General features: G+C 23.1%; 1 protein-coding gene across 1 annotated transcript in view; it reads right to left on the bottom strand.

Moving 5' to 3' along the window:
- The window catches only part of LOC136989384 (V-set and immunoglobulin domain-containing protein 10-like), an 87160-nt gene that overhangs the window by 32278 nt on the left and 27278 nt on the right, over positions 1 to 27604 (bottom strand). Inside the window, exon 2 of the mRNA XM_067287503.1 lies at positions 23054 to 23271. Coding sequence (XP_067143604.1) covers positions 23054 to 23271 — 218 coding nt within the window. The remainder of the gene's footprint in view (positions 1 to 23053; positions 23272 to 27604) is intronic.

The following is a 27604-nucleotide window of genomic DNA, read 5'->3' as shown; positions in this document are numbered from 1 at the left end:
ATAAAAAGTATAATAAAAAAGTGCTTCTGAAACGGGAATCGATGCTTCAGAAGTCATTTTTATTCTTGGAATTAGAAAGGAAGAGAGACTTTTCTTAAGAGAAATTTTTAGACTAACTCATCAATGATAATTCGTCTTTAGTTGAGTAATGTCGATTGATTGATATCTTTGCAAAAGACAGTTTATATTCGATATAATCTTGATCGAACGTTTAGATCGAAGGGTTTCTCCTGATGATAATTGTGTTTTATAGAGATTTAAATCGACTTTTTTTAGTAAATATATTTTATATTTAAAAATTATTACGTTTATATAAGTATACAGGGAGTAGGTTATACGTTTTTATATCAAATTTTTATGTCGTAGGATATAAAAATAGCTATAAAAGAATCGTACGATAAGATTGATGAATGCATAATTAGATAAAAAAAATAAATAAATAAATAAATTCTCACACAAGCCATTTATACGTAGCTATTTATATTACATCAATAATTAAATATTTTCTCATAAAGTTAGATATTTATTATTCAAAAAAAAGCATAAAATATTCAAAGTTAACTGCGAAAATATCAAGCTACTTTCGTGCATTGTGCTTCCAACCATAAAAGCTACATTAACGAGAACCACCCCGTATAAAAAAATACGAGGAGAAGAAGAAGAACAAGACGAGTTGAAGGAGCATCATCATCAGGTATCTTTCCCAAAGGAGTGACCTGTCATAACCCAAGTAACACGTGACGGTTGGCTTGAATGAAAATAAAAATCGTTTTTGGGATAAGAGGCATCATCTGGGTCTCCAAACGTCGAAGTGCATGGTGGTTTGATATAGAAGGTGAGAGCTAATCTGCATGCTGACTTTGAACTGGCTACGTGTTACTTTTACGAATATGAAACGAGGGTGGGTCATACTCGTGCTATACAGAAGCCAGAAAATGGGGGTCATGTGTGTATGTATGTGTGTGTATGTGTGAGTGTGCGGTCGAACGGGCACAGAGATATCTAAAGCTCTCTTGAACGGGAGTGGTCCGGAGCTTGGCGCATTGCGTAAGTGTTCCGTGGGATGGATTTTAGCACCTCTTCACCAACACGAATCATTGCGTGACGATTAGTTTTTCTGTCACGTGTGGCTTATCTTTATTTCTCTATCTGTCCTGTTTAGCGGGCGTGAGAGGAAGATAGTTACAATCTAGAATAGTTGCGTGTGAGAAACAGTCCTTCAGAAATCGGACACGCACAGCCAAGAATTCAATTGTCCTTCACAATTTTTCCTTGATAGTTGTGAAGTGGCATTTCAGCAACAAGATGTCAGTTTGTAAACCCTTCGAATCTTGACGGTTTAAAGTTGATATTTTCTAAACTTTTCTACTTTTCTGTTAAAGTAATTCAGTTAAACCACCTTTTAATTTTTTTTTCCTTTTGTTTTTCTACTTTTAATATTAACTCGTTAATTGAGTGCATACAAATATATACTTTTCTTACAGCAGAAAATTATACACATACACTCGAGTATTATGGAAACGTGGAAATGCATATTTTATCCGTTAGCGGTAGAATAAATATATGAGATGAAAAGTAAGTTTGCTAGAGACGAATGCATTTACCAACATGGCTCTGTGTTGATAATTTGTTCCCTATGGCGATAAAAGAATCAAAGGCAGCTCTAATACCTTATTTTGTTGGGAACAGTCATTAAATAAATATTTCTAAATCTAATTTGTTGCTAGAGTGGTAGAAGCATCCATCACGAAATTTCATCAGACATCCCCTATTAAGAAACTTTTTTTAACGAGGCAACAACGGTGATAAAAAATATAAAAAAAAGGATTTCCTCAACATAATCCTATTGTTTTTAATTATTTTTCTTAATAAGAATTAATGAAAGATCTGAATAACGATAAATTTTCTTCAATTTTACATAATTTACGCCAATAAAAAAATATGTATATATATATTATTTTTATTCCTTTTCTTTACAAAGGATATTTCTCTTACTTCAAATTCTTAATTGCACAGCTTCATAGTAAGTAATTTAATTTAATTTCTTCAAAAAATCCAATCAAAAGTAATGGGAATTTAATTTAAATTCTTTATATAATTAAGAAAATGATTCTCTCATTTCGTTCTTTTCGGAAATATTTATCAAAAAGAATTTTCTTTAATTTATATATTTATGTTCTCTTCTATGTGATAAATATATATTAAATTAAACATCATAGAGTACGATGAGTCAATGGCCGATTATCGATTATCAATGTGACTGTTGAAGCGTTTCATAATCGTTCATCACTAAAATAAGTTAGAGACTTTATTAACTGTCAGACTTAAGATTAAGATAGATTGAATGTTTGTATATAATCATAGTAAATTATCCTGTACACATACACATCTATTAGCTTTTAAAATAAAATTTACTTATGGTAATTTCTCATAGAAAGTTGCTTCCATCAGCAAACTTTATAAATTCAGTTAAATGTTTTGATAGATTTAACTTCTACCCCTCTTTTTTAGTCCTATAATTCTGATGATTCAGCCTATAAACTAATCAATTCCGTGAAAAAATTAAATTATCCCGTGTTTTTATTAAACAAATCTGGGATTTTGACATTCTTCTAAAGTATCTCTCTTCACTAGTGTGAGTCAAACAGTGAGTCATCCATCGTTTTTTTTTTTAAATATTATTATCTTAAGAAAAATATTTATTATTGTGCTTTTTTAAAATAAATTTTATTAATTACTTTATATTTTTATAGAAGAATTTATGCCAATTTATTAGTCATTTTTTAAATAGAAAAGTAATATAAATAGGCTACTATGATTGTTGTTAAGTTATTACGATTATTTCGTAAAAAATTAATTAAAAATTTAAAGAAATGTTTTATAAATTGAATAAATTAACTAGTAAATACAATTTAAAGAATAAATATTATTTTTAAAAACAGAATTTTTTACAAAATATCATCGTTTATACTAAGAATAAATGCTTCGGGGGTTTATTCTTAACATAAAATGGCTAAAGACATAAAATTCGATTATAAAATAAAGAAAAATAGTATGTTTAAATAATAAATGTTTAATATTTTTAGCCATTTTCCTGCAAATATAATTAGCAAACAATTATCTCAAGTGATAATTTCTTGCTTTTTTTATTATCATTATATATATATATATATATATATTTTTTTTCAATAATTAATCATAAATTTAAAACCTCTTAAGAATGACATTAAAAATGAAAAATGGTAAGAGGAGACAGGATTTATAGGAGAAGGGATGCAGGCGTATGATTTATAAAAGCGTAAAGTGAAAAAATGGAAATTAAGTTAGAAAAAGATGTAAACATCATATCAAGATGAAAATAGCACTTGTGATAAGAAAACACTTGACAGTAGCATGATTCAGGAAAAAAGATCGAAAACCTGCTAGGTTTTCGATCTTACCGTTTACATTAGTTACTATAATTGTTAGTAAGGATTAATGTTGTGTAAAGAGAAACACATCCAAGAACAGAAAATGACGTTGGATAGACATTGGCGCCGGAGGCGGTGAGGATTGAATGATGTTGGATGTGGAGATCTAGCTTCATGTTGAATGGACTGGATGGAAGCTTAGATCACAAAGTTGGGGAATGAATGGGGGTCGACGCAGCTGATGGATTACACTGGGATGTAAATTAAATTTCTCGCCTCGCACTCTGCACTTTTCCGATAAGTTCGTTAATTCTGCTGATTTCGCTGTCCACCTGAATGGAGAGATGAATTTTGAGGTTTCCTACCGAACTATCGCTTGTATTAATACACTGTTTCCGACTAGTTCATAATGGTTATTGTTTTTATTTATAGTTTAAACGAATTATGAATCGACATAACCCTACTTTACATCAATCGAGAAGGAAATATATATTTATAATAATTTGCCTACATCTTATTAAAATTAAGATTGTAATAATAATACATTGTTACATTTTATAAGTTCTTAAACATATAAAAAATTAAAGGAAAAAAAATGTTTAAGATATAGAAAACAATACGTTTATATTTATTAATTCAATAAATTATAAACATTATAAATTAAAATAAATAAATTATTCAACAAGTAATGCCAGATTTACAAATTTTGATAAAAATCGATCGATCATTGTTGTTTCAAAATTTGACATATAAATAGTTGATGTTTAGAGACTTTGATTTTGATACATGGGTCAAACTTTTCTTGTATTGAAGAAGAAGAAAAGAAAGGGGAATATATATATATATATAAAATGTAGAAAAATACAAAAAGCAAGACTGAAAACAAAAGGCACACCTGCCACTGACATACTTGGCAAAATATGTCAAGTTTGAGAATTAATGCCCTACTTGGAACTAAGCTATCATCTAAGAATTGCTGAACTATGCAAGTTTCCCAACGAAAAGGGTTTTTGGTAGAAATCTTCTTTTGTATAAGAATCGTTTCCTTTTTACTAAACCCATGAGATCGAAAATGTAAATTTGATGCTTTGTAGGCGTATTTTGTAAACCGTAAGGGAAAATTCTATTTCTTGTTTAAACCTTTCAACTTACTTCTTAACAAAAGAAAAAAAAAACGTAAAATAAATTTAATTTCATGATTAAAAATTAAATATTTGATTTATTTATTTATGTATATTAATATTTTTTTAAACATTTTTATTATTATTTTATAAAAAGATATTTATTACTTCCTACGATAGAGTTATAAATTGTAAATAAAATTATAAATTTCTATAATAAATATATATATATATATATATATTATGTAATATGAATTAAATTGTAAATAAAACTTTATTTATTTTTCTACGAAGCTGAAGAGAGAGGAGAAAGGAAAGAATGAAACTAATAAATAAAAAAAGTATATAAATTTATTAAAAAATATATATATATATATATAAAAATCTAAAGAATAATAAATAAATAAAATGTTTTAAAGATATAAAAATAAAAAAAATTTCTATAGAAAAAAAATTAATTTTTTTTTATAAAATTGAGTATAAATTCATAAATTTTTCAATTAAATCGAATTTAAAATTAGAGAATTACTATTATGACGAACATTTTTATCTTCTTTAGTTTCCTTTAAAGACATATGAACTAAACTCGGTTTGATAAGCAATTCCACGGATCATAAACTTTACAGCAAAAAGTATTTGCCAAAAATTTTTATAAAATAATGAGAGTTTAAATGGATGACTTTGTAACAATATAAAATCTGTCTGAGAAAATTGATGATAAGTTTGAATAATTATTTTTTTTTAAATAAAATAATAATATATATAAAAAAACTTTATTTTATATTAACAAAATAAGATCTTTATTTCATATATTTAAATAAAACATATTAAAATTCATTCATTCATAAGTTGTAGAGTGATGATTTTATTTCTCTTTGACAGGTTATATAAGAATTTTTTTTTGTTATTTTATTATAATTAAAATATTTATATTATTTAATTTCTTTTAATTTAATAATTTATTTATTTATTTTAATTATTTACTTTTATTACTTGTTAAATTATTCGTGATTGTTTGTTGTTATATTTACATTTTATTTTTTTAATTTATTGTAATTAATGTAATTAATTTAAATTTTAAAAAACGAAATATATTATCACCTTTTTAAAATATATTTAAAGTTAAAATAATAAAATATAGTTTTTATTTATTTATTTATTTATTTATTTTTATTTTATAAATTCGAATTTTTATATTTTATAAAATTTTATTTTAAACGTTAATAAATATATTATGACTATTTGATGGATTTTAACATTTATATTATATCAAAAAATAAATAAATAATAATAAAAATAAAATTCTAAAAATGAAGTAGAAAGTAAAATTTAATGGTCAGGAATATAATTTATGTTAATGTGTCTGAAGATTGTTTAACATAAAGTAATAATTTAAAATAAAAATCATAAAATTTACATAATTTTTACTTTAAAAAAGACTTGTAAAGTAGTTTTATTTTATTTATTAAAAAAAAAATTCCTTAATATAAATTAAAAATAATAGTGTTTACCTGGCATTAATGTTTATGGTATAAAATTAAATTTATTATAAAAATACACACAAAAATTTTATATGAAAGACTTTAAAATAAGAAAATAAAGTTTATAAATTATAAAAATTCAATAATATTGATTTTATCTATCAGAAAATATAAATTATTCATTTTTTTTTAATCCATGTAGAAGGTGTGCAGAAAGCTATCTTTATATATGTATTAATAAAGTATAGAAGAAGAAGCTGCAAACAATCTTTTAAAACTTAATTATAGTTGGTTTTCTTTAATCAAATTTACGCAAAATTTGCAGGTTGTGTCGCTAATAACTGTTCTAATGACATCATCAGATACAGTTCTTAACAGCCTTTCCGTGATGTTGCAAATGTTGTTAATGAAGCGAATATTTTGCTTCTTTTGATTATGAAGGCTTCAACTAGAAACATTCTACAAATAAGCCAATTTGAAAGTTGCAGGATATTTTTACTTCATTATTTTATGATTTATTTAATTTTTTTTATAAGTTTACTATACACGGCTTTGTGTCTGTTTGTATATATATTAATAAAAATTCTGTTCTTTTCGTTAATGAAGGAGCATCATCCGATGATAGGATGCATTAGAGGGTGACTGTGATAGAATTTGTTAACGAGATATAATATTCGGTACATTAATCAATAAAATACGTGTTTAATTCTTTAAAAATTTTAGTTTAACATTATTTTCAAATGTAGTTGTTTTCAAGTAATTAATCGAGAGAGAATTTTAAATTTTTAACTGTATTTTTATGCATACGCACACTATACACAGTGAAATGATTGATACGAGGAAGTTAGTAGCGTGTAATGATTATCCCTAAATCCCTGGATGTAAAGGCAGTTCCCCACGTCTCAAAATTTCCCCACATTACTGAATTTACCCTCATACCAGGGGATATAAACCTCATATCTCCGTACTAGGGATTAGTGGGATAACTACTTACCAGTCCGACCAAGATACTCTTTTTTTTTTTTTTTTATTTCAGAAAATTTGCGGAGAAACGTCTAGACGGAAAGAAAAACGAATGCAAAATTTTAGTTTTTTTTTAGTATTTTTAATTTTTAAAAAGTTAAAGTTTTCCCTTCAAGCGTAATAGAAAATTTTGGCTCTACAGACTTTGAGTTTCTTTGAAATTTTGTGTACAGACAGACAGCTGAAGCGAATGTAGTAGTTGCTTTTTAAATGTATCTCTAATGCTAATTATTAGCATAAATATTGATTAATTACAATTAATTTGTTGGGAAGAAATGTTTGTAGACTTTTTATACAACTTATGCTGTAAACAAACTATGTTTAATATTATTAATACGTTATATTCAAAATTGTATATTTTTCTTAAGATTTCGGATTAAAAATTTAATTTAAAAATTCAAATTTATTTTTAGAATTATTTTAAAAATAATCAACTAAATAATTTATTAAAAATAAAAAAAAATAATTTCGAAAATGCTGCTTTAGATTCATGTTTATTAATACAAAAATCTTCAGGGAAAGAAAGATTGTCAACATTTCAAGAAAAATAATAATTCGAAAATTAAATTCGAATTTTAAAATTTCAATTTATTCCACTATAATTTTTTTTAAAGGAAAAATAATATTTATTTACATAAATCCGTTAAAAATGTATAAAAATAAGTTGGATTTACGTCCTTAATTAATAATAACGAAGAGTGAGAACTTTAAAATCAAAAATTCTAGAATGAAATTGACTTTAAAATATAAAATATGAACTCATTACCGACGTAAAAAAATAACAAAAGTATTTGCATAAATAAAAACAATTTTCTGGAAAAATAAATAAAGTCCTATTAATAATACAATATCCAAAAAAATCAACATAAAAAGTCCAATAATGAAACTTATATCACTGTAATTATCTTTAACAATGTGAAGAGCATTCCTTCAATAAATTTCTCAGGGATAAATTCAAATTGAGAATCACTCAGCAGCTCTCCAGAAACGATCGATACAAAGATATTTCTAAAATTTTCTCGAATAAGCAGAGGATGATTGGACGAAGTCAATATTCAGATTCTTACTACACATCTTCAACATTATAAAACTAAAAAATATCATTTCTTTAAATTAAAATTAAATATACGAAATATGTATTGATAAATTTATCATCTTAATAGAGACGCCTGAATGTATAGAAGCGTATAATTTAGAAAAAAATTCTAAATTTTTAATTAATTAAAATAAGAAATTATATAAACAAATGAAGTGAATTAGAATGAATGTACTGTACGTCCGAATTTTTATTTATACTAATTTAATACAATCGAGACGTATAACATGCGTATTGTAGGGGCATACTCTTATTGAATTTAGTTGAAATGAAAGCATTTGTTGACAGCATCTCGACGTTTTTCTGTAGAAAAGATGCAATATCCTGTTTGCGAACAAAGTCCTTTCCAACGATATGTGGAACGAAAAAGACGTACTTTTCCTGGTTTTACGATAAAATGTGTCAAAGGACAAAGCATTATCAAACAAAAGTAACGTTAAAAAATAAAAAAAAATAAGAATTTTTTTTCCCTTCTTCTCTTACTCCAGTGCTGCCAAGAGAGTATGACATTTGTAAAATGTCAACTGTGAAATACCCTTAACTTGGTAGTAGACAATTTGAAAATTGATAAAAAAAAAAGAAGAAGAAGAAGAAGAAGGACAAGAACAAGAAAGAACAGACAATAGTTAATAGTTAAAAGAAGAGAATAACAACTTTAACGAATGCGAAAAATATTCGACATCGTTATAATAATTCACACTTTTCTGAATAATTTAATGAATTTCACTAAATATCGCATTTCAAAAACTAATTTATCATTATCATCATCATTAATTTGACTGGGAATTGAGTGTTATTTCAATTGTTGACAATGTTTAGTAATTAAAAGTGGAAATAACTCCAGAGAAATCAATTTTTAATATATAAAATTTTAATAATTAAAAATATGAATTATTTTAAATTATTTAAATTAAATTTATACGGAAATTAAATCATTTAAATATTTTAATTTTATGTAAGATATTATTTATTTATTATTGTAAGAGAATCGTTCTGTTCAACTAAATGTCAAATGGGGCATTTATTTTTATTTATTACATAAAAAATTTTTTTGATGTAACAGGTGAATTTTTACCTGTTACATCGAAAATAACCGATCGACTGCCACGACAAAACATATCTTCCCTTCATATATCTACACAGAGATTAATTGAACGACTAGAGTATATACCTTAACCTCTTAAGAGAAAGTCAATCATTTCTTATAATAGAAATGTTTACAAAACTAAGGATTTTATCATCTGTAATAATATTTTTTTAAATTTCTAAATTCACTTTTAAGCTTCGTTTAGCTGTAAAATATTAAATTTTTGACGATATTTTCAAGAGGTCATGTATACTCGACCCCTCTTTTGATAGAATTTTAACGGTCAGATAACCTTAGAATAGAATTATTTTAGATTAGGCTCTGAAAAAAGATGTGCTAGACTGTTTGTTGAAGATAAGAAAAGCTTTAGAAGGACATCAGCAAACTAGATTTATAAAAGTATACCTTTCTTAAAAGCTATCTATTTTCTTTCCATTGTTTTCTTCAATAAGATTAAAAGTCTTCCAAAAATTTCGACATTCGTTGCCTTGAATTTGTAAAATGTTTTTAAGAATATATACATATATATATATATATATATATATATATATATTTAAAGTTGTACTTTTAAACTTTTAAATTAAATTTAAAAAACTATATAATACATAAGCATAAAATATATAAAATATTTATAAAGTATCAAGTTTCAAGTTTCCAGTTTCTTTTTTAAACAGAAATTCAAGAAAATAATAATAACAATAATAATAAAATAAATAATTTAAAATACTTTAAAAAATTCTTCTAAACGATTTTAATTCTGTTTAGAAAGGTTTTTTATTTATAAAATAACCTTTTAAAAAATTATAAAATAACGATTTCCTCCTCCTTCTCCTGAATCAACGAATTTCTCATTTTAAATACAGCATCTTAATCGTATAAGACGTGTTTCATTGAAATTTATTCGAGACGATGCGAATAATATAATTTTAAATAAGTAAAATTTAAAAATAAAATAATTACTTAACCATTTCTTGCAAGGTTTACAATATTATAAACGAAGAAAGAAGAGCAGAATATAAATAAGTGAAACGGTTAAACATAAACATTTAATATGTAGAAAATCCCATTAAAAATTATTTTGAAATACATTAAATACTTTAATTTTATTTTAATGTGGTGTATCGATTTTTAATATTGTAAACAAAGATATATACTGCATATATATATAAAAGCTATTTTCTTTTGGAAAACTCTCATTAAAAAACTGTTATAGTTTTGTAGAAATTTGTAATTTAAAAAGTCGATTTTTTCTAAAAAAGAGTAATTAATTTTTAATTAAAATTTTTGTAATATATATAAACAATAAAAAAACTTTAAAAATTTTTCTACATTAGAAAAATGTATATTAAAAAAATCCGTTTATTAATAAATAAATTACAAAATGTGAGTTTTGTGTAATAATTTATGTTTTTATCATTTTTTAAAAATAATTTTAACAACTGAAAACATTAATTTTAGTCATATTTTTGTGTTTATACCAAATTAAAAAGAGGATAAATTTCGATTTAATGTGAATTCTAATTACAGAAATAAATTTCGTTCTCTTTATTTAGTAGAGTCCTAATGAAACATAACAAATTCCTAATGCAGTATTTTAGTTACACTCATGTACAATATATAGAAACTATAAATAATTAGAACCATTCTTCGATTGATTAATTAAAGATGAAGGGATAAGTTGGAGTAGGTGTAATGCTGGAGGTAGTGTCTTGTAGATTTACTATAAACTCTATGTTACGGCGATTTTATTATGGAAATTAATTACATTCGTGACGTATTTTATGTTATATTTAAACCGTTATTTTAATATTCAATTATAGAACATTTTACGTATTTTAAATTTCAACCAATCAGTAAACGAGTTTTTCTAATCGTTTACAGGCTCTTTGTTTTTCTATAATAGCACGACTAAAAATATTAATTAACAAAAATTTAAGCTACTTTTTTATATTTATCAAGAATAATATTATATTATATCAAGTCTTACATAATATTAACTTAATAATATATCTATATATATATAATTAATTTAAATTTACGTTATACATAATTAATGTTGAATAACTAAAATTATATTAAAGCTTATAGTATAGATTACAATAATTAATAATTTTTATATTGTACTATTTTTATTTATTTATCAACTGAATAGTTTAAAGATATATATTTTAGTACTATCTTACGTATTAAAAAATTGACTGTAATATTTTAAAATTTTAAAAATCTTTATTTTACTTAATTGCAGTAAAATTTCAACTGATATTACTAAAATTATCTCAGCTTTCATTGTAAATTTTCATATAATGAATATTTATAACGTCGATTTAACATTATTCTTTCTTTTCAAGTAAATTATTCGATTTGGACTATCTGTTGTTAATTAATGAAACTCGCTACAAGTCTTGTTAACCTGACTTATTAGCAACAGCAATTAAAAGACGTAAGAATACCCGAGGATTTATTTTTAAAACATAACTAAAAAAAATATATTAGTGATAAAGTTTCAAGAATATTTAAGTAGTAAGTTTAATTCTTAAAATAAATGCCTCTAGAGAAAGTAGAGGCTTGAGAAAGAGGGCGATTTTAATTTATAAAAGTACTATTAAAAATATAATTCAGAATTTTAAATACTTTAGTCAGTACAAGAGCTGATATATTATATTTTTAATGGTTAAATTTTTATACAGTTGGATTGAATATTTATTTTTAAAATAATACCAAGATTGATTTAGGTATACAACACTTATGAAGATGTATAATTTTCTTAATTTAAAATAAATTTAGTTATAAAATCGATAATTCTAAACACTTTTCTTCTCAAAAATTATTTTAAAAAATAATTTTTTCGTGCTTTTTTTACGTTAAACATCAAACTAAACACCGATGAAAGAGTATAAATCTATATCGAAACTAAGCCAATTAGTTATGCATTTTAATCAAAGTTTACATTAATTAAACATTTTACGTAATTAAAATATGCATAAAATATATTAACTTAATTAATTAATTTACTATATACACATTAAATAAAGGAAATTAACATAATTTATGCAGTTAAGTAGAAATATGAAACAGGAGAAATTAACATATTTTTCCTTGTTACATTTAATTTAATATATAACAACATATTGCACTTAAATAGTAATTAACTTTCTGAAATTCCTTCTCTAAAATTTAATTTAAATCTATGCATCGAACTGAACCTATTATACTGATCAGAATCAAGTATAATGATCAGAACCCAATATAGTTAGAGTTAACTAAGAGAGTTTATGAATTCAACGTAGTCTATCGATCAGATTCACTACGTGCCCTTTATATTTGATCAAATAAGATGGATAGAGCCCAATAAAGTAAACCAAGTGAGTCAGTTCCTCGTATATTAAGTTATAAACATATTAATTATATTGAACATATAACTGAGTACATTTAATTAGAATACTGTAATTTTGTTTATACATTAAGTTACTCAGTGCATCTATCTTATACTTTTCTTAGATTTAAATATAATTTAAATTGTAAGTGTGTTAAAGTTAACGACACAGAAAATAAGAGTTTAAACTATTTTATTTTTATTTTTAATCTGTTGAAATTATATTGAATAAAAATTTTCTACAAAGAATATTGTTGAATTCGAAATTATTTAAATTTCAAAGATTGAATATGTATATATACATATATTTATCTTCAGATATTGTAATTTCCGGCTGGTTTCCTGCAATATCATCATCTGAGAGAAAATTGCTTTGAGACCGATGTGACATTCAGGAATCATAACATTTTTACACTTCATAAAGAACAGATAATGATACGAGTAAATAACAGGGAAAAAAACCCTATTAAAATATGCAGAAAATTATATTATTTAATAATTTAGAACTTAAATTAAGGCATAAATTTTATTTAATTTTTAAACTATTCCCCTGACTTACGAATAGTGTAATAATTATTTATTAAATTTCAAGAATTTTAAGTCGCTAAAAATATCTAGAATTATTTAATTTTAACATTTAAACGAGTGTAAATAAATTAGAGATGAACAGTAACGTGTTAAAGAAATTGGTTGAGCTCAATATAAAAATCAAGTAGATGCGAAAGAAATATGCAATTAAACTAAATTTTTAAATTTTTTATTCTGTTTTTATTCATAAAAAGCCTGATAAATTATAATAAAATTAATATTAAAAAATTCGAAGGAAAATATTCTCGTTCTTCGTTAGATAAACGAAGGAATATGTCTATTGGGGAATATACTAATTAAAATATAATTTTTTTTTAAGTTTGTTAATGGAAGGCATTCTCATAATTTTCAAGCTAAACTGAGCCAGGTTATATTTTAAAAAACAAAAATTTTTACAGCTAATTAAAATTTTTGTTGAAAATTATAGGAAACTTTATTTATAAACATGCCATTTAATTTTACTATAATCATGAATTTCGTGTTTACTAGAATTAGAAAAGTGTTAATGGTGAATCATAAATATTTTTCCCCACCAAATCATGTCATATGATGCAAATGATATCATTTATCATTGTTTGCAGTAAATTGCCTAATATTTGTAGTGGTAATATATCTATAAGAATATATCATTAATTTATTATAATTATCCAAAATGCAGAGAACATATAAGCGGAAATCAAATATATCCCAGTGGAATGAGAATCACCTTTAAATAGCTAGATCATATTAAAATTCATAGTATAAATTTTAGTGTCTTGCAATACTTTAAAAATAATAATAATAATAGATATCCGAAACAAATTATTCAAGCCTGAAATCTGTGGAGTTCTACTGATAGAAATGAAAAATTAATTATATTCTATTATAATTTATAGTAAAATTTCATTGTAGAAACTTTAGTCATTGTCATTTAATTCGTAACTGATTAATTTCCTTTCATACCTACTTTATTTTTAGGCTGAACAATTCTAAAATTAAAAATATCAGTCATTACTTTAATATATTAATATCCAGTTTGTTCCTAATATATGAATGCTACTTTATTCTGAAAACTATTTATACGATTTTAAGTTTAAAAAGTTTAATAAATAAAAACATTATAACACAGTTTAAATTATAAAGTAGTAAATAATTAAAAAATTAAGCGAATATTTCTTTATTTAAACGAATTTTATTGTCTTACTCTTGAATATTTTTTCTTTAATTCTGCAATTTAAATTTAAAAATTTTTAGCACAGCTGTTAACTGTTTTCTTTAGTGAACATGCCTGTTTCATTTCATAAACTAATTTTAATATATCTTTTCATTATTTCGAAGTAAAAGTTTTTCTCAGATTTACTCCATTTTCTTCCAACCTTTCCATAATTCCCTTACTCTTTTACATAGACAAATTTTGCAAATTAAAAAAATAATAATAAAAAACTAACACCTTTATGCATGTTATTATCAAAAATTTTGTATTAGAATTTAATCCTAAATATAAATTTTACAGCAAGAAATATCTCATTATAAACAAACCTGCATAATAAGGAAAAATGCTGATACTAATGATGTTACTATAGGCGTACTAAGATTAAAAATAGAATATTAATATCAAGATTTTCGAAGTAAATAATGAGGCTGACCAGAAGGATATTAAAGTTATATTATTAAGAATTTGGGGAAAAGATTTTTTTATGACTAACCATAAGTATCAGATGTTTTATTTACTATAGAAAACCAATTATCAGAATTTTTATTGGTTTCTAATCTTAAAATTGCTTAATGTTTTTCTCTTCAAAATATTGAGAAACAAGAATATTTTGTATATTTTAAAACACAGAAAAGTCAATTTGATTGTTCTTTTCTAATTTTAAACTTAAATAAATATTAAATAATTAATTTCAATAATTAAAAAAATATATATTCTTATAATTTTAATATTATAAAAAATTAATATAATAAAACACATTTTTAATCTAAAGAACAAATAATAAATCATTTTAATATTAATAAAAAAATAACCTAATTTTGCTTATTGAAGGAAACTAAATTACAAAATAATAATAAACATCCGCCTATCATATATTTTGAAAATAAATGATTTTACCAACACAAAATGAAGTAAAAAATTATTTGTATACAGCAAATACAAGTATTTTTATGTAATAGCGAACTATTTGGTGAGATAAATGGTGTGTCAACAAGATATATATATAAAATTTCTGTCAATCATTCAGTTATATATTATCCTTATAATATAAGAAAAATAAAAAAAGTATAATTCAATTTATGGCAAATAAATTGTCAAGAGAAATCAGAGTAGAAAACTGATCTTAAGTTACATACATACGCCGATTGAAATCACTGACAAAATTTATAAACTCTGTTTAGTATATTAAATATATATTTTATATAACAGTTCGCATTAAATAGAGCGTATAAATGTGAGTTTTATATAATAAAAATATAAGAAGAATGTAAAAAAATTCAAGATATATTTAACAGAATGTAACTTATACAATAAAATTGAAGTAAATCACTTAAATTCTGCCATTTTTATATTATAATTCAATTGAATTGCTCGTATAAATATATTGAGAAATTCAATATATATAAATATTGGAAGATTGAACCTTTATCAATAAAGTTATAAAAGTAAGTAAAAAAGTTACTATAAATATAGCAATATGGTTTATGTAGAAAATCAAATATAAAATCTCTAAAGACGATTGGTTAAAGACGTAGTTTACTGAACGGTGATTGGTGAAAAAATAAAATAAAATAAAATAAATAGGCGGGGATATGTTTATTGCTTCCTATTTTTATTTTGTTAACCAATCATCGTTTGTCTCCAATCAATTTCTTTGTTAAATCTTTTATTGGTTATTTTATTAACCAATCATCGTTAAGTAAACCACATCTGCTTTTTATTAAATTTTATGATTTATATCTACCATATTTCGCAGACGACGATTTGTATTTAATAGAATTTTAATTTTATCTTCTCCATTAAAAATTGCTTAATAATAATAGAAAATTGTAAAATAATTACGTACATTTTAAAGTTTTAACTTACGTAAACATACCTAATTAAGAATTACTTTGAATTTTTTTTTATGTTGTAGCATCGTTTTTAATTTAGTTTTATAATATTTATTCATACGTAGACATGTTAAAGCTATAAAATAACAGTAGGAAATAGTAAAGAGAAATCTTTCAACAGCAGAATTCATAATATAATAATAATTAATATTAACATTTATGCTACTCAACTATTGTTATGCTTTGATAAGTTTAAATAAATATTATTAGTTAATCCTCCATACTAAAATTAATTGATTAACATCTATCATCATCGATGTCTGTACGATGAATTTTAAATACTGAAACAGTGATGACGTAAGTTTAAAATTTTGTAGTAAACTTTTTTAAGATAAAGAAAAAGAGCTTTAAAAAGAATGAAACTACGCAACTTAGCACACGGTGAATTTTATTTTATTTTTTGTTTTGCTGACAACAAAACACTACATTAGAGCCATTAAAGAGGGGAGAAAACGTCATTGAGGAGGTAAAAAAAAGAAAAAATAAGGAAAAAAAATTATAATACTTTATGTGAGTTGTACAAGAATATTTCCTTTATAGTTTTTACTAGAACAGAACATTTTTATTTCACTAGTTTTAGGGGTTTTTTTCTTTTTTACTTTATCTCTCTTTTCTAAATTATATCTTACCGTTTTGCCAAAATTGCTATCTCGAATCCACTTTTACGATTTCTTGAATTGACAATCAGAAGTGGAAATAAAGTATAAAGTGATAAGATTTATAAAGTTCTGAATTCTTTATATTATTATATACAAGTGAAAGTAGATTTATATACAAAATCATAAACATCTGTTTAATATAAATTAATAACACGTAAAAGAATTATATGAAATGTCGTAATCGTAAACATCATTAACGAGAATATCGTAAATTTATTATTAAAATTATAAATTCAGTATAAATTTTATACTTATATTTATAAACAATTATATTACTTTTTTTAAATATAAAAGTTAAATGAATATAAATTAGATAATTGTACTTTTTAAAAAATGTTCATTATTATTATTATTATTATTATTATTCTTTTTTTAAAATAAAACTTCAAAGTTTCTCAATTTGTAAAATTTTGCTGAATTAACTTTTCTGAAAATCAAATTTATCATATTTTCCATTTTTTTTTCTTTTTTTAATTTTGTACGGGAGAAGATAAGAAAAAGAAATCATAAAAATGTATGAAAAAAGTTGAAGAAGTTCGTAATATATCATTATTATTAATTGAATTTTATGTTATATATTTCAGCAAAATTTGCATTTTTCAATTAATCTATTTGTCGAAATTTATTTATTTCTATTGTTTAATTGACAGATATACATTTTAATTAATTAATTATTGAAAATTTGTATGCTTTAATTAATCATTTTTGTATAAATAAATATTTGTATAAATGAAATTAAAATAATGATTATAAAAGATTATATTATATATTTTAAGTGCTGATTTATTTAAACTATTTATTTGTTTTATATTGATCTATGTTATGTAAAATGTATATATAATAAAAATATTCGTGGAAGAATTTACAAAATGTTAGCTTGTTTACACACTTTCTTCTATATGCATAAATAAAATATAACTTCTTCTCTATTCAATTGGCAAATTTTTATGCAAGATACGAATGAACCTAGTAAGTGCCATATTTTATAAACTCAGATTGATGTAGTAGACAGTTGGAGAAAATCTTATTTACAAAACTTTTGGGATATATATATATATATATATATATATAAGAAATGATAACTGATTGGCCTATTCAGAATCTTTCAACTTCCACGTATATGGCATCAAATATCATTATTACTAGATGTATATCTATAAATATTTAATGGAGACATAAAACCAAGTTTACAAGTCATTCACAATAAATGCAAAGTTTTCTTTTCATTGGGACAAACTATCATAAATTCAAATTTAAGATTAAACAAAAGGAACAAGGAACGAGTGTTGAAAGGAGCAATACAAGTAGAATCACATTATTTTCTTTTGAGATATGTGTTAAAATCTAACGAAATTAAGAATTATTATTACTTACTTTTAAAAATGTGTAAGATCAATATTTAAAGGAATTAATTAAAAGTTTTATTTGCTGTTTCTTGTTTTTTTCTTTCTTTCTTTCTTTCCAGTTTAATGAAGTAAAAGTAAGAGCAGTTACATTCATTTTTCTTAAAGTGGCCCTCCTAAAACCATTGAAGTTATTCCAATTGCTTAATTTAGTTCTCTCTGGAGTCTAATTACAAAAGAGATAAAGTTTTCAGAGAGCGCTATCAGGTTTTTGTCTTCTCTTAGCTTCTATTGTTAAAGCTATATAACCGAACGTTTAATCTACTTACGGACAAATGATTTTTCCATCAAACGTATTATTATCTTCTTATCATTCTCAACGTTTCATTTTAAATCCCAAGTGGTCTGTAGAACGATGATTGAAAATACATTTACACCTCTTAATTATAATTTGATGCCGATAAAAATAATGAAAAATGAAATTAAATGATGAAAACAATATGGAAAAAACTTTATTTAATGAGCTAGAAAAGTTTCTTAAACGTTACTTTTTCGTTTAAAGGATTATCTATAGAGTAAACTTTGCTAGGGAAACTGATGTAGAGAAGTATTTGTAAACAGTATGATACAAAAATTCTTTGACAACTAGTGGTGAACGACGTTTGGCAACCATTCAACATACTACATGTCTACCAACACCAACATCATTCTCATAGATAGGAATGAAAAGAATACTGATATGGGGATAAGAACAGAATGAGGTTTACAACGCTAACATGTCGTATTCCTTAACAGTATATATGGATGAAAAACTTATCACAGAAAATGGCTGTCACCTAACAACCAGATATATTTGCTCCAGAAAAAAAAAGGAGGAGAAAGTTCTATTTACTAAAGTGTTATGTTCTATTCTATCTAAAATGCAAGTCATATTACTTTAAAGGAGTAGATCACATGTCTGTATGCATTTCTTATAACGTTAAATATTACAGTTCAATTGAATTGACGTCAAAGTTTATCACACGCTAACTTCAAATTCTAATATATTTTTTTTTTTAAATAAAAACCAAGAAAAATAAAAGTTTTAAATGTGTTTTCTACGTTACAATTGTCTTTTTTTATATATATTTATATATAAAATGGATTCTCTAAATAGATGCTACAACAATATAAAAATTCTTTCTGGAAAAATGTATGCTGTGAAACATAAACAATGACCTTAGGATATGAATGGGGAAATAAAATAGAAGTTTTCTATGCATTCTTTTATTTTTGTGACTATATAAGACATGAAATGTACAAAATTCTAAAAAAAAAATTTGACTAAAATGCTTCATGATCAATATTTTAAAAATACAATTTTCTCAGCGCATAATTAATATAAATGAAGTAGAAATAAAAAAAAGTTGAAGAAATAAAAATACTTATTTTTGATTTTAAAAGTAATCATAATTAAGAAAATTTCATTTCTGTACACTTTTGAGTGTGAAATCTCGCGTATGTCACACAAGACATTACGTGTATACAAGAATATTTCACTAGATCTTTCAATAACACAATGTTTATTTACAAATTATATCAGTATGTATGTTTAAAAGCTATTAACAATATAATTGATAATAAATTTCTAAATAACACTAGAATAATAGTGTGAATTCTTATTGACACGAATTCTCTTGAGATTTTTACTCTTGAGATTTTTACTCTTGAGCAACTTTGGAAATATTCTGTTACTGTTAATAATACAGAAGCATTGTTCGATACATATTATCTTCAATTGAATAGTGGTGAATTGAATTTAAACTATGTTTATTGACTTTGAGTCAAGTAGATGCAGTTGCGCACCATTGAGTATTATAGAGAATGTATAATTTACAATGATAGCAATTTGTGAAAACAAAGTTAGTAAACGGTAATCGTATCACGATAACAAAACGTGGAATTTCACCAGAATTTATAACGACATAAGTCAATATTTAAATGTATTTTTTTTAGGAGAAAAAAATTGCGAACATTTTTAATAAAAATAAATAAATAACATTTTTTGTCAAATTCCAAATTTTATTAAATAAAATTATAAAAATTTTATTACTTAACTACGTTTGTAAAGAAAAACAAAAACAGAAAAAAATTCATCTTGTTTAAGGAAGCACGAAAATATTCGAAGAGTTTGTTTATGCTAAAATAATATCTGAAGTAAATATTTTTTCTAAATAATCCAATATAAAAAAAATTATTATATTTTTATAAATAAAAATAAACAGAAAAAATATTTCGTAAAATATTTACACGGCGAATTCTCTTTGATTAAAAAATAAATTTATAAGCATACGTATGTGAAACAATTTAAATTTTATATATAAAAAATGTAAAAGTTTGATTTCTGTATTTAACAAAGATTTTTTATATAAAAATATATTACATTAAGCTTAGTATTTTTTTTAATATATATATTTTTACAGAAATAATCTATTGATTCCATTTGAAGCTTTCTTAGACATTATTTTCACAAAGTAGTTCTCTATCAGTGTTTAAATACAAAAGTCCACTGAAGGAAGCACTAAAAAATCCTAATAACAGTTAATCCAGAGAGAATTGCTTCCTCTGACCATTTTATGGTCTTGATTTTCTCTGTTCTTTACGAACTTCGGACAAACAGGGTCATTGGAAGGTCACATATTCGAAAATTGAAAAAGTAGATAATATGGTATTCTATGACGTAAAATTTAATCTCTCTTTCTTCTTCTTATATATATATATAAAGATAAAAAATGTTGGACTAGAGACTAGATAGAGTATATTTAAGAAAATTTTTTTTGTCTATGTTTAAAATTAATTTATTTTATTTTACGTAAGAACTTACAGTTCATTACTAGTATAGAAGTGTTTTCTAGTAGATAACTTCTACTGCAATGCGCTTTGACCTAAGGGGGCATTTATAATAGTTTGTGTTTTATTAGTAGATTAATAATTGCTACGCTTTATTCTTCTTGTAATAAATATGATTGCCGAGGAATTTACAACCGAGTTTTATTGTTTAACTCATTTTAACTTCGTTTTTTTTAAATTTTATTATTATTTTCCTTTTTTTCTTTCTCACTTTCTACTAAGGTTGATGGTTTATGATTTACTTTTGGCATTGTTATCTTTAGATCCTATACAAGGTATACCAGGGCTACTTTCTTTCTCTTTAATTTATTGGACACATGAAATCGGTCGCAGTTTGTTACATTTTGCACGTGTATTGCAGAGATTGGGTTTATCATTGCTGCTACCATCGCTTTCTGTCCTGTGACGTGTATGATTTATGCTCCCTGCTTGGCATCGTAAAAGGTGGGTAACAACCGCCGAGAAAGTCGACACACTTTACTCGTGTCTAAGGAGAGTTAGAAAATCTCTCAAATGTATGAATTTTTAGCTAACATGTAAATTTTGAAATCTTTATTCAAACTGATCTTATCGTCAGTTTTGCATTGCAAAATACACTATAATATATTTTTGGAAATATATATGGGAAGAGAGATAGATATGAAAAGTCATTCCATACTTTTCTCCACTCTTTTATCATTTTACAAGACTGATAATGTTTTATATCCATACGAGTTTGTTTATATTAGGTGAATAATTAAGATAAAATATTTTTTATGATATTTCATTATAACTTTTACATTAAAAATATGAATTTTTTGAAGGTTATAATCTTTAAAAATTATTCTTCATTTTCTGCAATTTTTTTTATACTTTTATTTACTTTTTTAAGAATTTTTTTTATATTATTAATAAAAATTATGAGGAACTTACGAAATTAATTTAATATAGAAATTTCGTTAAAGAATAAATATAATTTTTTTAATGCTAAGAAGACACTTAATAAATTAATTTTTATTTAAAAAATTAAATTAATTTCATCATGAATGATACTCAAGTCCATTCAATTAGAGAGCTCTGTACAGTTTATCTCATTAAAATCTATTCTTTATAAAGTCTATCCACTAACTAGATATTAAATTTTCTTTTATTATGAGAAATGATGTTAAGTTCAATGTAAACTCTGAGCATGTTTACGTAAAGATAATGTTTACAATTCCTGTCTAAATCAAGAAATTATATTTAAAAAAATTAAATTTACAATTATATATTAAAAATTTACTTAATTTAAATCAAATTATTCTTTATTATTTGCTTAATCCGAAATGGAGAAGTCATTTAAAGAACAATTTTAAGGATTAAGCATTGTTATAAAAATATGATGATTATATAAACAGTATATATTTAATTATGTTTTAAATAAATTTCTTAATTATAAATTACATTATTTCTTAATTTAAAAATAAAATCCATTGATTTTAATTGCGTAATTTAAATGATTTTCAGTTAAATTTTCATTAATTAAAATGCAACCAGCATAAAACACTACGCAGAATGTTGATGTAATTAAAGTTTTAATGTAAAATTAAAACGCAAATAAAATTGAGTTTTAATTAATTAATTGATTAATTCAACTATCTATTTACTAATTTAATTATAATATTTAATAAAAATTCCATCGTTAAAAAAAATATATATATATATATATTAAAGGACGATGATGATGATGCAATATGTTATTTATGTGTTACACCTAAATAACATAGGGGCACATTTTCTCAAAATACCAAACAGAAAATCCCAATATCCGTAGTGTGGGTGATAAATAAAGTTCTTTCTTTTCCTTGGCTACACGCTATTCTATTATGGAGAGAGAAAAAGGAGTGGGAAAAAAAATAAAGTTAAAAAATAGTTACTTGCCGTTTTGTCACCAAGGTTGTGAACGATACAATGGAGGTACACTGTTTGACCTAACTGTGTCGTTACATTTTTTGCAACAGTAGGATCAAACGACGGCTGTTCCAAATGGAGGTTCATCAGTAAGTCACTTAGACCACTGGCAGACCGTTGGTTTCTATACGAAAGTAGTTGATGACCTTTATTCGAATCAGATGTGTCTAACAATGAAGCATTTTGGTCTAGAAAAAAAAAAGAAATTCAGAGTAAACAAAATTTATTTTAAATATTTAAAAATATAAAATAAAACTATAACTTTTTATGAGTTTAATGCTGATGGATTTCCTTGCAGCTTTATTACTTTGCTGTATTTAAATAAATTTTTTTAAATTGGAGTATAATTAGTTTATTTAATTAATTAAAATTAATGATTCGACAGAGTTAGATGTAAATTTATATGAAAATAAAAGGAGAAAAAATTTTTAAATAAAAATTTAAGCAATACATAATGTAAATAGAATAAGTAAAATTTAATACTGATAAAACCGTAAATGTAATTAAATAGATTAATATATATATATATATATTAAAATGTATTAATTTTTTAAATTTTAATAATTTCTATCTTTTTTTAAACATAAATATTTATTTATTAAAAAGTTTAAGTATATAATTAAGATAAAAATAAATAAATAGATGCTATTAGAGTTATTTAAATAGTTTAATTTAATGAAATTTTTAATGTGTGTACATGTGTGTGTGTGTGTGTAGATGAATTGTCATGATTAAACTGGAATTTTCTGTAGAAAATTTTATTAGATTTAGAAAAAGCAATTTCGAGACTCGTGATTTATAGACTAATGTAGCAGAAATTAAGATATATATAGTTGGGACATGATGCATTAAATCAATTGTATCGTAAACTAGATACCTGAAAGTTCCAAACAGTAAAAATACTTATTTAATAAGAAAAAAGTAACTTTTACTTTTTATGTTTTTTCAATGAAAAGAAAAGGAAATAAGCCAAAACTTCTTGTACAAAAAGAAAAAAAAATTATATATATATATATATATATTTATTTAAATGAAGCAATATTTAAACTCTTGTACAGCAGAAGTGAATACATTTCGTTAAAAGGTGTACTCTTTTTTTTATATTTAAAAGTTACTAAACAGTTTTAAATCTATAGAAAGTGAAAGAACCACGTAATTATTCGATCCATTAATTCTACTTTAAAATTCTTTTCTTAATATATATTTATAATAATAATAAAATTTATATGAAAGAATTTTTATTTTAGAAATATTTTCTACATTTTAGTTGATATTCAATCGAAATTTAAATATATATTTGTGTGTGCTGTGTGTTTATATATATATATATATATATAAATGTTCTGCTTAATCTAGCATAAATTGTCTTTTAATATTTTTTCAATCATAAGTCTTTTGATTTGGAAGATTTTCAAAAAGCATTCATTTTTATACCTATCTTAATATTATTCCTTTAATATCATCGAAAACTCACATAAGATATAAAAGATTATCTTCATCCTCTTTTCCTCGTCCTCCTGTTTTGATTAGTGTTGGAAAGGATTACAGAAAAAGATCCTAGCCACAATCAACCAAAAATAAAAAATAAAAATAATTTTTTTCCTCATCAAATTACTCTTTTTTTAAATAATAAATTATGTTTTATTGCTTAAATATTTAAAAAATTAATTTTACTGCTTTAATTTATTACATATATAAGTAAATAACTAAAAAAAACTAATTAAATTATTTGACTGTATTAGGTCAATATTTGTAATTACTTTAATTACAAATTTTAATTTTAATTTTTAATGTTGTATATATTTAAATTTCGTTTGATTAAATTGGAAATAAGAATAAAATTATATATGAAAATTTTCATGTTGGAAATTTAATAAAATTAAATAAATCTGGAAACTTTATTATCATCTTTCTTTACTGGTAATATTCATCTTAATATAAGATTTAGCTTACTTCATAATTCACAATTTATTTAATATTTAATTCAGATATTAATATTTAAACAATGATTTATTAAATATTAAAGTTCATTTTTTCCTTCTTTCCTTTCCAACTCCATCAAACAGAACTCTTCTCTATAACATTTGTTTGTTTAGTGTTCAGTTTTTCATCGTAAGATACATAGAGATGTAATTTTGTTAGAATATTATTAATTTAATATATTTAAATATTCATTTGCATATGTTATTTGAACATTGTGTAGTCTTATACGATGTACTGTACAGTACATATATTTATACACGTGCTGTACTGTACTGTACAGTACATAACGTTGAATAGGATAAAAGTGGGATGAAAATCAATTGTTTCTGGGATTTTTTTAATATTATTTAGATATAGTACCTTCATCAAAAATCGATAACAACTAAATTGAATTTTTTTACTTTATAATCAATTTTTATTGAATAAATTCAGTAAAATAAATCATCTTTTTGACACTTTGCTCTTATAGATTTTTTCTGTATTTATTTATTTTTTTTCGTTTGTCTATTTTTCAAAATCTTCCCAAAATAATAAAGGTGTATATATATATATATTTATGTATATATATATTCACTGTTCCTTACTTAAATAATAGAAAAAAAAATTAAAAAAATGAAAATAAAATTGTAGTATGCAAATCAAATTCCTCTAAGAAGTGTTTTGAAAAAAATAATAATAAATAATTCTTTAAATGTATACGTATATTAATCATTTAAAATACAATTATTGATTAAAGTGAAGTTTTTCTTTCGTTTTTTTAATCGTTTTCTTTGTTTTTATTGCTTGTAGGCACGTTATTTCAAATTGCTTCTTCTATAATTGTGTATAATACTTTAGCACTGTTCTTTTAATAATGGGTAACATTTTGAGAATAATTAGTGAAAAATATTTTTATGAATTACTTTACTGTTCTTAATACAAAAATTTTACCAGGAGGCAATAAAAAACATTCTCTTTTACTTATTTTATTTTTATTTAAAGATCTTTATCTAAACACAAGTCTTATTTTTAAATTTTTTGGACATTTACCAGAGAGCTTTTTAATTGTCAACATTTGCCAATTCTATACTTTCTTGTGTAGCATTTTCGTGTTTAACCACTCTTTATATAGCAGGTTCATATCTAATGACACTTCACATAAGTTAATACTTATTTAGACAGTAACGAAGCTAGCACATAATTGAAATTTATCGTGTTATAATACGTAAAATAATAATTAAAATGTAAAATTTACAGCTTGAAACAGAGAAAATAATTTATTAATTTTTAAATTTTTTAATAGAATATTTTATTTAAATTATTATTATGGGATAGAGTTTACTTAAGGCTGAAGAAAGAAAGAGAGTGAAGGATAATAAAAGGGATAATTAATTAATATATTATCATAAACATTATTTATTTTAATTTTTTTATAATAAATTATAATGTTTAAGAACAGATATTTACGTCGTAAAAGTATATATTTAAAAAATTTTTTTTTATTATCTGTTCTTCATTGCTTACAGTCTTTAGAGTAATTCAATGCAATTTATTTAAGTAAATAATGCTATAAATTCTTTATATGTTGAATTGAAATATATATAAATTTTAATCAAAGTTTATTTATTTTTTTAAAATTAAATATTTAAAGAATAAAAATATTATTTAATAATAATAATATTAAGGGATATATACAGCATTGCGGTCATTTCTTAATAATACATGAATATTTAAAAGAACAAATTTAATAATTTTATTCGTCTTTTTATAACTTTTAAATTAGAATTTAATGTGTAAGATTTAGAATTTAAGTACAGGAAAGAATAGAAATCAATAATATTCGATTCATAGCGTTATTATAGTAATGAAAAGTCTGCAGTAATCATTAAAATGTATAAATACATGAAAGAGAATTTATATCATTGCCTAGAATTTGTATAGTTATTAAACGAAACTTGGCACTCAGTTAAATACAATTTGTATTTTTAGAATTGTTCCAGAATAAAATAATTCTATAAATTATTAAATTACTTTTTAAAAAAAATTAATATTAATTTATATAAAAATAACCGAAAAGTAAGAAGAAAAATAATTAATTAAAAAATTCTGTTTACAATTTTAAAATATTTCTCTAGCTGTTTACTTAAATATATTTCAATTATTATCTTTTAAATTAATACATTTTAACACTTAAAAAAATAAAAACTAAATATATATTAAAATGGATATTATAAAATTAAATAAATCAAACGATTTTTTTTTACAAATAAAGAGCTTGTAAGAATTTAAAATGACTTTATTAAAATTCTTTAAAAACATCAATTTTTATGTTAGAGGTTGACATCTGAGCAAACAGACGGGCTATTTATTTAAAGAAATAATAATAATAATGCATGTGAAAGATTAAATTCTGATTTTAATATATGTATTTTTTTAGTATTTATTTAAACATTAAAGACTTTAAAAAACGACAAGAATAAAAAATACTACAAAATCCTGATAAATAAAAGATTCAAAGTATGGTTGATATAACTGTATTTATTAAGAATGAATGGTTGA

This window comes from Centruroides vittatus, unplaced genomic scaffold (genome assembly GCF_030686945.1).
Source record: "Centruroides vittatus isolate TY-2023 unplaced genomic scaffold, ASM3068694v2 scaffold_490, whole genome shotgun sequence".
Taxonomy (NCBI): Eukaryota; Metazoa; Arthropoda; class Arachnida; order Scorpiones; family Buthidae; genus Centruroides; species Centruroides vittatus.
The sequence above is the reverse complement of the archived record's forward strand: the minus strand, read 5'-3'. Positions and strand labels throughout refer to the sequence as shown.